The 12,818-nt window shown below is 42.4% G+C and overlaps 1 protein-coding gene across 6 annotated transcripts; it reads left to right on the top strand.

The window, feature by feature from the left end:
• The first annotated feature begins 3,032 nt into the window (after positions 1-3,032).
• LOC115044729 (gastrula zinc finger protein xFG20-1) lies at positions 3,033-12,664 on the top strand. Of its 6 annotated transcripts, none has more exons than XM_029503921.1 (4): positions 3,033-3,433; positions 3,846-3,962; positions 6,253-8,747; positions 9,036-12,664. In XM_029503921.1, the coding sequence occupies exons 3-4, from the start codon at positions 6,716-6,718 to the stop codon at positions 11,402-11,404; spliced, it is 4,401 nt and encodes a 1,466-aa protein (XP_029359781.1). In that variant the 5' UTR covers positions 3,033-3,433; positions 3,846-3,962; positions 6,253-6,715; the 3' UTR covers positions 11,405-12,664. The 6 variants fall into 6 exon arrangements, with proteins under 6 accessions (XP_029359781.1, XP_029359778.1, XP_029359777.1 ...); XM_029503922.1 differs by having other exon boundaries at positions 3,034-3,433; positions 6,253-6,932; XM_029503918.1 differs by having other exon boundaries at positions 3,846-3,977; positions 6,253-12,664.
• The last annotated feature ends 154 nt before the right edge of the window (positions 12,665-12,818 follow it).

Genomic DNA, 12,818 nt, shown 5'->3' on the forward strand with positions numbered 1-12,818 from the left:
TTTTTTTTTTTTTACTAAACTCAGGAATTTATGTGTGCGAGTTTAAGCTTCTTTTTCAGTCACAGTACTTTATGAATAAATGAAATCCCCCATTACCTCTGTAATTTTCATCTGTCCCTTTAAAAATTCCTGAATACCATGTTCAATATTTCCAGTCTAAGGCACCATTTTTTTGGAATTCAATAGATTCAACTCTCTGAAAGAGAAGGATAGTCTGATCAACATAGCACACGTCAGAGAGAGCCTGGTCATTGATTCCACAATGAGCATTGTGGAATCAATTAACAGAATCTTGAGTAGGATTAATTTGCCATGATCTAATTCAACTCGGGCCCTTATTGATCTGATATATACCAGATAAACCAATTATGTAGTCCTCTGTTTAAGCAGAGAAGATGGGAAGAAATGACCTGTTGGATTTGGGAAAAAAAGTATCCAGATCCTTCAGTAATATAATCTTTCTGCAAGTATCAGTACAAATTTTACTTAAATGTTAGCATGTATCACTAAGTACCAAAAATAAAATGATCCTACAACACAAAACTGATTTGAGTTTTATTCTGCTGGACTTAATACTACAATAGTCATATGTATATTGCATTTTACAGCTGTGGTTGGCAGCAGGTAAAAAGTTGCAGAAAATTGAAATAGAAATTCAAAACCTATTACTTGATTAATGCTCATTCTACAGCATTTTGTGCCAGAAGTGATTGTTATTGTTTATTGACACTTTTGTATCGTAGGTCAGGCTGACTAGTGTTCTGTTATTTTAACATCCTACTCAGCAAGTTTCCAACCAAGACATAAGTCAGACATTTGTCTATTATATGACCCACCAGACAGACATGTTTGTATAGACAGCCATAGTTTTGAGACAGATGGTTTTAACATAGTTATGAAACTGCGATTCTAAAAATAATAACAAGTACAATTATTATTGCTTTTAAGGTTCAAACCAGAAGCGAAAGCTCTATATTAACAAAAAGCCTTTTAGTCTTCAGTAGGTTAGTGAGCACACAGAGCCTGTCTGGGATAAAATCCCTCATGGTCAGGCTGTGAGATATTGTATAAGCTATACAGCACCAGTGGGAGTGAACAAGTGTACTTTAATTTAAATGAAAAGGTGAAATTGTCTTTGTATAATTCACAGCTCGCGACCATCAGTTATATTACACTGTAACTGCTGGATCCTTACTCATATTTAAAACCTCATGTGAATACATTTATTGCACTGAGATGTATAAAGGCTTAAATGAAAGAACAGATGGTGACACTGATAGAGAATATATTTTTTTAAAGAATGAACAAAAAGGGCACAAAAATGTGTTCAATTTGGGTTCTGGCTGTCTCGATACAATCACTGTAATTTACTAGTTTCACCACCAGGAGGTTCAGAGGCTCCTCAGCTCAGGACAAAATGCTAATGATGCTTCCTCTTGTGTGCATTTCATCAAAACCCTTACAAAAGAATATTTTTGGATTAGTGGAGGAAGGAGAATAAAGATGAAATGAAATTAAAATTATTTTCAGGTAGTATCATGGCTGATATCCTCCCCACACAGTCCAACACCTTCCATAATTCATATGTAGGAATTATATCTATTGAGTGAAAACCCATTTTATCATATCAGTTTGTGAGCACCTTATACGACATAAAGACACAGTGTTTGAAGAAAATATTGTTTAATATTCAAATATATGTATATCTGAACAATCCTTTTGATTACCCAGAACCGTATGCTCTGTGCACGGCATTGTTCATTGATATGCACCCTAACTATGTGCATGATTACCATTACCATAAAAATAAGTGATCTGAACTTACTCGTATCTCTGCAATTGGGGTAAATGAGTCAAATGTTTGATGTAAGTGATGATATATCATCAGTTAGTTAATGGTTACTGAAGAGTCTGTGACTGAATTACCATTGAAAATGAAGCCAGAAGTTTCCTATACTTTAATTAGGCATATCTAACAAATATGCTAATATCATATAAAAAGTTATATTTTATACTTTGCTCCTTAAAAATCTATTTCCTGCAAAAAAAAAAAAAAAAAAGGGGGGGGGGGGGGAGGGGGAATAAAAGAAACTCTTATTGTTTGGGATTAAGCAACCTACACATACTTAGTTAGTATGAAATAGTTCACAAAAGGTTAAAGCAAAGTCAGACAGCCCCAAAACAACAACAACAAAACACCTGAATAAAAAAAAAAACCTGGTTGTGCTGTAGAGTTCATAATAATATTTTTCTACTAAAAGACACTTTAACATTAATGTTTCTTACAAATATATGAGAATACATTTTGATTGACTGGACATACACATATGTCTATGGTGTAAGCATCATTCCAGATGGACTACTATATGAAAGGATGTGCTCTGAATTCACCATGATATACTAAACTACCATCATACAGTCCAATCTTTATCTTCCCTGCACACACGAGATGCAAAGAACATATTTGAATCGAGATTATAATCTCTGTGGAAGACAGTCAGAGGTAGGTACAAAAATCACTTTATCATACCAACGACCCAAAGACACAGAGCATTCTTCAGAGACAAAAAGAATAAAGTGTCCAGCAGCAGATGAGCCCCATTTCCGACCTGATGGAGTCAGTCTGAGATCTCATACAGAACAAGACAGTAGGGAAGTTTTCACTGTCTTACATTTCAGTGTTTGAACTGCGTAACCCCAAATGAACAGATTGTGTATAATTTGGTAGAAAAATGAATCACCGAGTGAAAAAAATCTTAATTTTTCGTGAAATGTATTGTCTTTTTTTTTTTTTTTTTTAATAACAAATTAGAGCCTGCAGTGTAATAGGCCCCTAATGTATCAGCCGTCCAGCAGCCCGGGGAAAACTCCTTGACCTTCCCACAACTTTTCCTATAATCACAAACAGGAGCGTTGTAGTGAAATGGGCATTGTGTTTGTGTGAATGTGCAACAACTGTGGGCATTTTGTGGTTCCCCCGTTTTCAGCCGGTGTGTAACCAAACGGTGAATCAGTCGCGAGCCCCGCTGATGCTACCCGGAAATATTACAAGGGCCGGAAAGGACCGATGTTAAGGGAGCACACGTCACTCACTTTTACCCAAAAATATTATCACCGACCATCCAAATCCTCCTCGGCCGTCGAAATATTTGGCAAAAAAGAAGAAAAACAGAACACGAACAAGAAAAAAGCTCCCTGTCGGCGCAAAGTGTCGAAATCAAATGGCGAGGAGGCGGCTGGCGGATCCGTCGGCGTCGGTTTCTGGGGGGCACCGAGTCCGCGCTCACCCAGCTCAGCATCAGTGAAAATGGCTCTGGCTAACGACTGGAAAACAGCACGCAGAAATGGTAGCGGTGAGAGCTAGCTAGGCAGCCAGAAGAAGGCGTGACAGGCCTCATCTATCTGCAACCGGGGCCCGCCGCTGGATGCGTAGGTAAACATTTGTCCGATATAGGCTTACGCAGATGTATATGCTAACGTTAGCGCCGTTAATGTTAAACGGAGGTCGGCTCGCTCATAATAATGCGCTTTTGGGATCGTCGGCTAACGTTAGCTACCGTGCAAAGGAGGCTTTTTTCTGGACTGCGTGCGGCACCGAAATCGCTGAACACGCCGAGCCGGTGTAAAAATATGATGCAACGGGAGAACCGTGAAGTTTTGCATCCAAGCGCGTCCAATGTTTTCCTTTTTTTCCCCCTTCCTCCAAATGTTAGCCAATACTATTACAGGATGCCTCCTCAAGTGCATCCGTTATTACTTGCGCCCCGAGACGTACTGTTCATGTTTACATTGTGCAGTGTGTGTGATTCCGATGTTAATTTGCGCATTTGTGTCCCTCTTCACAGGATTGCTGATTTACATTAAAATGAGAGGCAGTCAAATATGCGATAGCTTATCTCCCTCATCTGCCAGGGGAGCTCACTCACTCCCCGCTAGGTTCATCGCATCGATTAGAGGAAACGGTAAGATTATACGAGGTGAGCAAAATGAGAGCCAAAGTAAGTGATTCTGCTGTACTCTGTGCACTTTCAGGCTTCGGACTAGTTGAATATTGTGATTTGTTGTTTTTATATATAACGCGAGCACCAACTTAGCTTTATGCACTTTAGCAATGATGCACAATACTATATTTCCATCTCCTATTCTCACATTTTTTTGGCCATGAGGTGCAGGAAAGTGAGTGTGTAGTTCATTCCCATAAAATGACCATAGTATTCTTAGGCGTTAGTGTTGGATTTGATGTAGATTTATTTAATAATAAGTACAAAGCAACATACTGTGGTGTCTGACCACAAAGTAGCCTAGTGCTTTCATATTTATAAATGTACATAATGAAGTGAAACCAATCGGAAGTATGTGCAGTATGAATGTATTTAACTATATAGTTGTACTTGGCATATTATCAGGTAAGACACAGCACCTGAGACTGTGTTATTAACCCCATTATGTCTACCTCAACCCACTGCAAATAATTAACATTTAAGAAATAGGCAAAATCCCATCTTTTTTTTTTTTTTTTTTTTTTTTTACAGATATTTAGACTAAAACCAAAACTGGCTGAATCCAATGTTTTAATCTTCTTTAGTCAGCCTGGTAATAAATTAAGACAAATGAAACAAGGCAAGAGTAAAAAGTCAGCAGTGCAAGTATAATTCGCGTCTGGACAAGAAAAGGAGCTATCCTAAGTTCAAAACAAGGATGAAAATAATCACCAGTTTGACCTTCATTCTAACACAGTATAATTTCCCTCTGGTGTGTGGTTATTAATACATATGCCATTGCTCAAAAGGAAAACACAGGACACTGTAGCTCCCTAAACTGAGCTATATTCTCAACCACCAGTCATTATTTTTGTCAACCCAGCTTGTTTTATTTTCTACCATTATGATGGTTGATTTTGTTGTACACTAAAATGTTGTACACACCCTGAGGGCAAACACTGTGCAACATTAAAAACCCAAAACCTGCAAAGACATGTTCGTCAGAGCAGAGAATAATAAATAAAAGCCAAAAACACTGTATACAGCCTGACTTCTTTTTTTTTTTCCTGACTCTGTCTGAAACACGTCTTATCGTTTGTTATTTTATTGACTGCAAATTGGCAAATGCCTTCCAAATGCATCTTTGCTCATATATTGGATTGCCTGTTAACACAAATTGTTTAGTGGGAAAAACTGTCAACTTTGTTGTGGTTACCAGTCACGAATGGTCAACTGTAGCAGAGAAGCCGCTAGTGTAAGAAGTGTGGGTAAATTCAAATAACCAATTAAGTACGCATGCAAACATTCGCATGCATTTACACAAAAGCAAGACATTTGCCATATAATGTAGTTTGCAAACAACAGTGCCATGCCTCACTGTCTTCAGTGTGTGCCACTTCCGAAATAAATATTTGAGCTACTGTACATCACAGTACTCTTGCAGCATATAGAAGCCAAAAGGGGAGGTAGTCCAGTGTTCAATATTGTATTAAACCTTCTAAGCAGCTTCGATGAAAAAGTAACCTTTGCCTCCATTGATTGCCTATGTGGCAGAAACCTGGTATAAACAGTAAGAATGGTGAAAATAACTTTTGCCTTTATAGTAAATATGGACCTAAAGAAAAACAAAGAATTGGCATTCATGCAACAATTCTGATTGTGCTGCAATCCTGTAGAAATCCATCATGGTAAGTTATTATGAAATATAAATTGTTGAATATGTACATATACGTGTTGAAATGGCTTTCAAGGTAGTAGTATGATACACTGAGTAAAGTATGTTTATGTAGTTTCTCTGCTGTATGTTTCTCTGCTGTAATTTCAAATTTATGTCACATTTCTCATGTAAAGATCATGACCCCAAATGGGTCGCAATGATACAATAGCTTTGGTAGGCAAATTGTAGAAAAAATAAAAATCTAGTAATAACAAAAATTAAATTTTTGGTTGGTCATCGATGTTTAGATGAAGAAAAATAATTTAAACTCTGTGTCAGAAATATTTTGCTTAACATCATCTCGTTGAAGTTTAATGTCTCTTGGACTTCACTTAGTAAATTTATATTTATAATTATGTGCCATGGGAGCATAGTCCTACATTTTCCTAATGTTACAGTATGTATTAAGACTTAATGATTCACCTTAAAGCGGGGGACATCGTATTATGAATTTAAGGCTTATTTTCCTTTAAGTTAATGTTCTAGGGCAATTCAGTGAAACATTGTAAAATCCCCTCTATGACTTTTATGTCTGTTTTGAATTTCTTTTTGCAGCTATAGGAACTTCTTGACTGAACACGGATGAGGAATCTTGCTTAGATGAAGGAAAATGTCAACGCTGTAACTTTGAGAGGAAACAAGAAGAAAGTCATTTGAACTGCTTTTAGCTATTCTAATAGCTATTTTAAGCTATTTGAAATTAGGTGGAACTCATCTACTTATCAAAAAGACACTTATAGCCTTTGATCATAAACTCATCTTCCTGGTTACCCCACTCATTTTGGAAGTAGAGTGTGAGCGGTGGATGATCAAGAGGGAGTAACAGCACCAGAAGTAAACATCTGGAGAAACGAACTTAAGGCATTAGCTGACATTCAAGTAGTTCTGATAAAAGTAGCATAACCTCACCCTTAGGGTAAAGTTAGTTTGTCTTTCACCAGTCAGTGGTGGGATCATTCTTGCCGTTCCTAGCGCTGGAGGTTTGGCGCCTGCACCCCCATGTGCCAGTGAGTGGGAAATGTTCCAATTTGGAAAATACAATCTGGACATTATAGAGATGTTAAGTGGGCACCAGGCCCACCAGTTCAAAGGCCTTGGCTTAGATCGACAACTACAGCATCAACAGCAAGTGCAACTTCACCAGCATCAACTCCAGCAGCAGCAGCAGCAGCAGGCTGAGTCTTCTGGAGCGCTTCTGTCTGGACTTGGCTTGGGCCCCCTGCAGGGGTCTAGAGGTAACGCCTTTTCTGATTCTGCCTCCATTTTTGCCAAGATGAGTGCCCCTCCTCCCCCACCTTTACAACAACAGCCTTCCTCATCTCAGAGCTCTCGTTCAAAGTCAAGCAAGATGAGCAGCAGCAGCTCAAGCCATTCTTCAGGCTACCCACAGTTCCTGCGCTCTTTCCACCCGTCTGAGGCAGCACTAGCACAGGAGCAGTTACACCCAGGTGTAGGCCGGTTTGAGCACTTTGCTGGGGGAAGTAGCAGTAGTGGGAGTGCTGGGGGATTAGGAGGATTAGTAACATCAGCACCTCCACCCCCTCCTCCTCTGCATCCTGGCCTCTCTGTCCCCCAAGCATCACCTGGTCCCTCCTCTTCCTCTCCCTCCCCTTCAACCTCTGTGGCCACCTCTAATAACCCCTCCAGCAGCAGTGCAGTCAGCTCATTGGGACACCAGTTGGTTGGGGCCCAGTCTGATGCACGGAGCCTTCACCAACAATTTAGTTGCATGTTAGCTGCTAATCAGTATTTCCTTTCTGGGGTGCCTGCTAATGCTAGTTTAGAGCAATTTCTTGTTCAACAGGGAACTCATAACCACTTAGGGATTGGTTTAAGTCAGACAGGTGGGGAGCCTAGTACTAGCCTCGCCCCACCTCCTGCTTTGCATTCTTCTCACTCACATGGCCACTCTACTCCCCAGCCACAGCAAAACCCACAGCAGACTCCCCAGCAACAACAGCTTCCACCTCACACCCTTTCTCATCCACACTCTCATTCTCACCCTCACCATCCGCTACACCCAGGCTCCCAACCCTCATCCCTTGGTGGCTTTGACTTCCAGGGTATCCCTGTACTCTCATCAAATCAGATAGCTTCTCTAATGCAACAGGAGGCAGGTTTGCCCCTCCCTTTGCCACTTCATTTATCGTTATCTAAGGATGACGGTAAAGGGGAAAGCACCGGAGGTGGAAGTAGTAGTAGTGGTAGCAGCAGCAGTAGGAGGAAGAAGGCTATGGCTGGCTATTTGCCACAGAGAAAATCTGATAGCAGCAGTACTAGCAGCAGCAATCATGGCCATAATAGCCATAGCGGTAATCCCAGCTCTAGTAGTAATGGGGGGATGAGTCACGGGCAGCCTCCAGCTTTAATTGGGAGTGGGGTTGGTATGTCAAGCATGGGTGGAGACCCATCATCCCTTCTTGCCTCATCATCTTCATCATCATCAGTAGTGTCTTCCTCCTCCTCCTCTGCTCCCTCTTCCACTGCTGCCTCAGTACTGGTTACTAATGATTCTCACCTTTCAAAATCTGATAACCAGAGCTCAATGCAGCCCAACCCCACAGAGTCAGATACAGAGCCAGTTTATAGCTGTGGGGAGTGTGGCAAAAGCTTCCCTCACCTTTCGAGCCTTCGCAGGCATTTGCGCATGCATGAGCCAACCACAGCAGGTACTAGCAATACTGCCACTACTGGCCCAAACCCTGTTCACATTAAAACACAGTCTGACCCAAGCCTTCCCCATTCGACCCAAGAAACTTCCCACCCCACAACCAATTCTTGTCCTAGCCCAGACAAAATATTTCATTGCCCTGAGTGTGGCAAAGGCTTTAAGAAAAAAGGGCACCTCCTGCAACATGGTGTTATACACTCATCAGCCCGCCCATATGGCTGCTCCACCTGCTCTCGGGCTTTTAATCGTAGAGAGTCACTGACACGCCATGAGAAGATACATGAGGAAAAGCCATTCCGATGTCCTGCCTGTGGTCGTGCCTTCCGTGAGAGCACCTCTCTACTCAACCATGCTGCCTCAGGCACCTGCGGCAAGCCAGGTAGGGGACCCAAACAACGGGGCAGCAAGACAGGAACTGATGGTGAGGACAGAATCGGGGGAGGGGGTGGAGGAGGTAATGGAGGAGGGGGAACTTATCAGAGCAATAGAGGGGTTATTTATGGGAAAACTGAGGAAGAAGATGGTGTTATCATTGTGGGGGAAGGAGAACCAAAATCAGGTTTAGGATGTGATGGTCTATTTCAATCTGGAAGGGGAGGGAATTCAAATGACAGGGACAGAACAGATGGTAAATACCCCACTGACTACTCTCGGAATCGTTACACAGGCTACCATGATGACCACCGTTCTCAAGGTAATCCATCTCCATGCTACTCTGGTGCCTCCCCCTGTGGAAGTGGGATGGCGGGCCCAGCTCTGAGAAAGGCACCCTTGGCCCCAACACTGCATCCACACTCACAGAGCCACAACCAGCACCACCATCCGCAGCAACAGCCCCACCTGCCCCTTTCTTCTCTACTGGATGACTCAGAGGATGATGTCACTAGCTCTGTCAATAATGCAATCTCTGCCATAACAGCAGCTAGTAACAGTGGAAATAGAGGGGATGATAGGGGAGACATCATAGGAGGTCTGCTAGGTGGTCTTGGTTTAGGTCCTCTGGGCTCACCTTCATCTACTTCTGGTATGGATAAAAATTTCAGAGGTGGTGGAAGCCAAGAGGCAATGAGCAGCAACCCACAGAATCCTACATCCAAACCAAAACGTCCTCGCAAACCCCGAGCTAAGAAAGATCCTGCAGCTGGTGGACAGCCCCCCAAACGCAGACAATACACCCCCAGGATGGGGCCCAGTGGGCTTCCACGCACTCACCTCTGCAGTGTCTGTGGTAAAGGATTTGCACGTCGTGAGACCCTCCGTAGGCATGACCGCATCCATACTGGAGAGAAGCCCCATCACTGCACTGTTTGTGGAAAGTATTTCAGAGAGGCTTTTCACCTTAGCAAGCATCAAACAGTCCACTCTGGGGCAAAGAATTACAAATGCAGCATCTGTGGAAAAGAGTTTGGTTACTCCCAGAGTCTCAGAAGGCACAGCAAGCTCCACCAGAAAGGTGAGCTGGAAGAGGTACCCACAACACCAGCTACGGAGAACCTAAACAGCTTTAACCCAAACCCTCAATGTAGCGTGGCCCAAGACAGGAGCCAGAACCAAGCACCAAGCACCTCCTCCTATTACTCCTACTCCCAAGATGTCAAGCCTCAAGACACCAACCCTCAGCCACATCCTCCACCCCCACCCCAGCCACAGCCTCCACCTCGGCTCTACACCTGTGCTATATGCTGGAAGTCTTTCCGCCATCATTTCCATCTGACTGCCCATCACCAAACAGTTCATGAAGGTGGGGGTGAAAAGCTCTTCTGCTGTGAGGTATGTGGGAAAGCATTTGCCTACTCCAACAGCCTCACACGACATAGGCAGTCACAGCACGGGATGACCCGCACTGAGCCATCTAACCCACAAGAAGGCAGCAGTGGGGCAGGAGACAACAGAGGTGGGAGTGATGTTAATCAGTCAGCATCAGAGAGTGAGGCTGCCACCAATGTCCTGCTACAGATGGCACCTTCCACAGAGGGCCATGGAGAGCAGGGTCTTAGTGTCGTCACTCATAGCCACCAACAGCCACCCCCGCAACCTCCAGCTGGTTACTCCCCACTCTTTTATGATGCTGCAGCAGCCCAGTCTTCAGCCTCTAACGCCCCATCTTACTCCCAGCCTCTGCCTCCAAACTCCACAATTATGCCCCCCCAGCACTCTCACTCGCCAGCCGGGGTGAAAGGAGAGCATATATACCCAGCTGGATCACGTAGCCGCACGCTTCACACTACAGCCCCGTTCCAGCCTCTCACGGAGCTGCCCTCCACTGAACATCATCATCTGCATCACCATCATCACCACTCCCACCATCATCCTCATCATCAGTCAGGTACCCAGTCCCACCAACACCTTGAATGCAGCATTGAGTTATCAAACAATGAAATGAGACGCTACAAGAAGAAAAAAAAAAAGTCCGACAGGACAGATTGGAGGGAAAATAAATGGGAATCCCAAGATTTAGACAGATTTGATGGAAGCAAAAAGAAGAAAAAGATAAGCTGTACTATAAGAGGGCAATTGAATAAGAAACAAGGCTCTCTTCGTTTGACAATTAGGCGTGGAGGAGGATCAGGTGGTGGTGGGTATAAGCTTGTCAACACTGGGGGAATGAAGGTGCAGATCCTGTCATCTCTCAAGGTCCCTGTGAAGCGTTTTGGCTGTCCTATATGCCCCAATTCTGTGTTTTCCCGTAAAGCGGGACTGCTCGTTCACATGGCAGTTAAACACCCACAAAAAGCCTCAACCACTCAGGAGCGGCTAAGCTGCAGTGTATGTGGGAAGCAGTCTCACAGGCCTCTGGCAGCCTTCGTCCATCGGGCCTCCCATCGTGCCAGAGGGACTTTCTCCTGCCGACGTTGCTCCTCTCGCTTCTGGAATGCCACGCTTCTCCACAGGCACAAGGTGTCCTGCCGCCGCAGGGCTAAGGGACTGCAGAGAGGAGATGCTAAGAGGCTGAAGCTTTCAAAGAGACCAGGAGAGAGACAGACCTGCGAAGGTCAGGAAGAAATGCCATTCCTACAGGGACCATACAGATACTGAACATCCTGCTATCTGAATGGCATCAAAGAGGGATATTTCAGTTCTGAAATGGGAAAGTGATGAAAAAATGGACATGAAAAGGCAAATGCTGATTTAAGGAGAATTTGCCTCATGTCTCTGGCATCTATTCTGCTGACTATTAGAATGAGTGTGTTAACTACTACTGTAGAGCATCCTATATAATATCACCAGAAATTCTTCCAGTTTGTATTGGAAGGTGTCTACAAAGACTGTTTGCATAGGATCATTAACCCCTTAAGTGCATTGACACTGCTTGGCTGACACTGTGCAGTTAATAGACAAGTTTAGGTGAAATGACCTGCTAATGTATCTTCCCCATAACTAGAATCCCCGCAACACTTTTTGCTGTATGATAAACGTCTCTGCTGTGTACTTTGTCTTGTTGTTGTTCACGTAGAGGCTCTGAGGATTTTTTAAGATGTAAAGTGCATTTATTAGGAGTAGGGACATGGGGACAAAGACCTTTGTTGATAGTTTGTCAGTGCATGTTTGTTCTCTGGTAAAGTTTTTTGCTGAGGTTGTGAAATCACTCCTACAGTATGTGATGGTTTATTCAGTATATCCCCAGAAGTTTGTAGTGTAAACTTAATTTGAAAGTTACTCTATATTCCCTTGTGATTTAATCACATATAGATAAAATGACAAAGTTGCTGGTAATTGACATTATAAGGATCCCTCTCCTGCCAAATCGAAGAAACTTACAAAAAGCCTTGCTTATTATGTTCACTTTAATTCTTTTATTTGAGATATTCTTAGCTTTTATACCAAGAGATTGAAAACAGGTTAAACAAGTGGACTATAACACATGTTTATCTCATGTTATTTGTATGCTCTTTTTAGCAGTGATTATTTCTACAGTACTTCACAGTGTGTTAAAGACAAGGACCTATCATAATAGAAACAAAACTAATATTACATGTATAAATGTGTGTAACCCAATCAGTCTTCATGCCAATCTTATACTTAATCCCTTCTACCTTTACTTTTTGCTGAGTTGCAATCATATTTTTACTGTCAAGCCTTTTTTTTTCTTCTAAAGGAAAATTAAGTTTTAAGTACATCTTGTCACTTTATTCACATATGAAACATTCATACCCCTGTCAAACCTTGTTTTGTTTTCTTCTAAAGAAAAATGATAGTTTTAGTAGATTTCTATCACATTATTTACTGAGAAGTCAGTAGTTGATTATATTTCAGCAATGAATAAACCTTAAGTGTAATCATTTGCTTTCCCTTTCATTTCTGATTCAAAGTTACCCACTGCAATATGCAGAAGATGGTACAAACTGCCAGTCTCTGAACATGCGTAAAAGCAACAACTGCCAAAGTCAATATTAAAGTTTTATAGTTTAGCTTTTATGGCCAATGTGAATTTCATATCACTCTGGAGTAT

The sequence above is a fragment of the Echeneis naucrates genome, chromosome 6 (assembly GCF_900963305.1).
Source record: "Echeneis naucrates chromosome 6, fEcheNa1.1, whole genome shotgun sequence".
NCBI lineage: Eukaryota > Metazoa > Chordata > Actinopteri > Carangiformes > Echeneidae > Echeneis > Echeneis naucrates.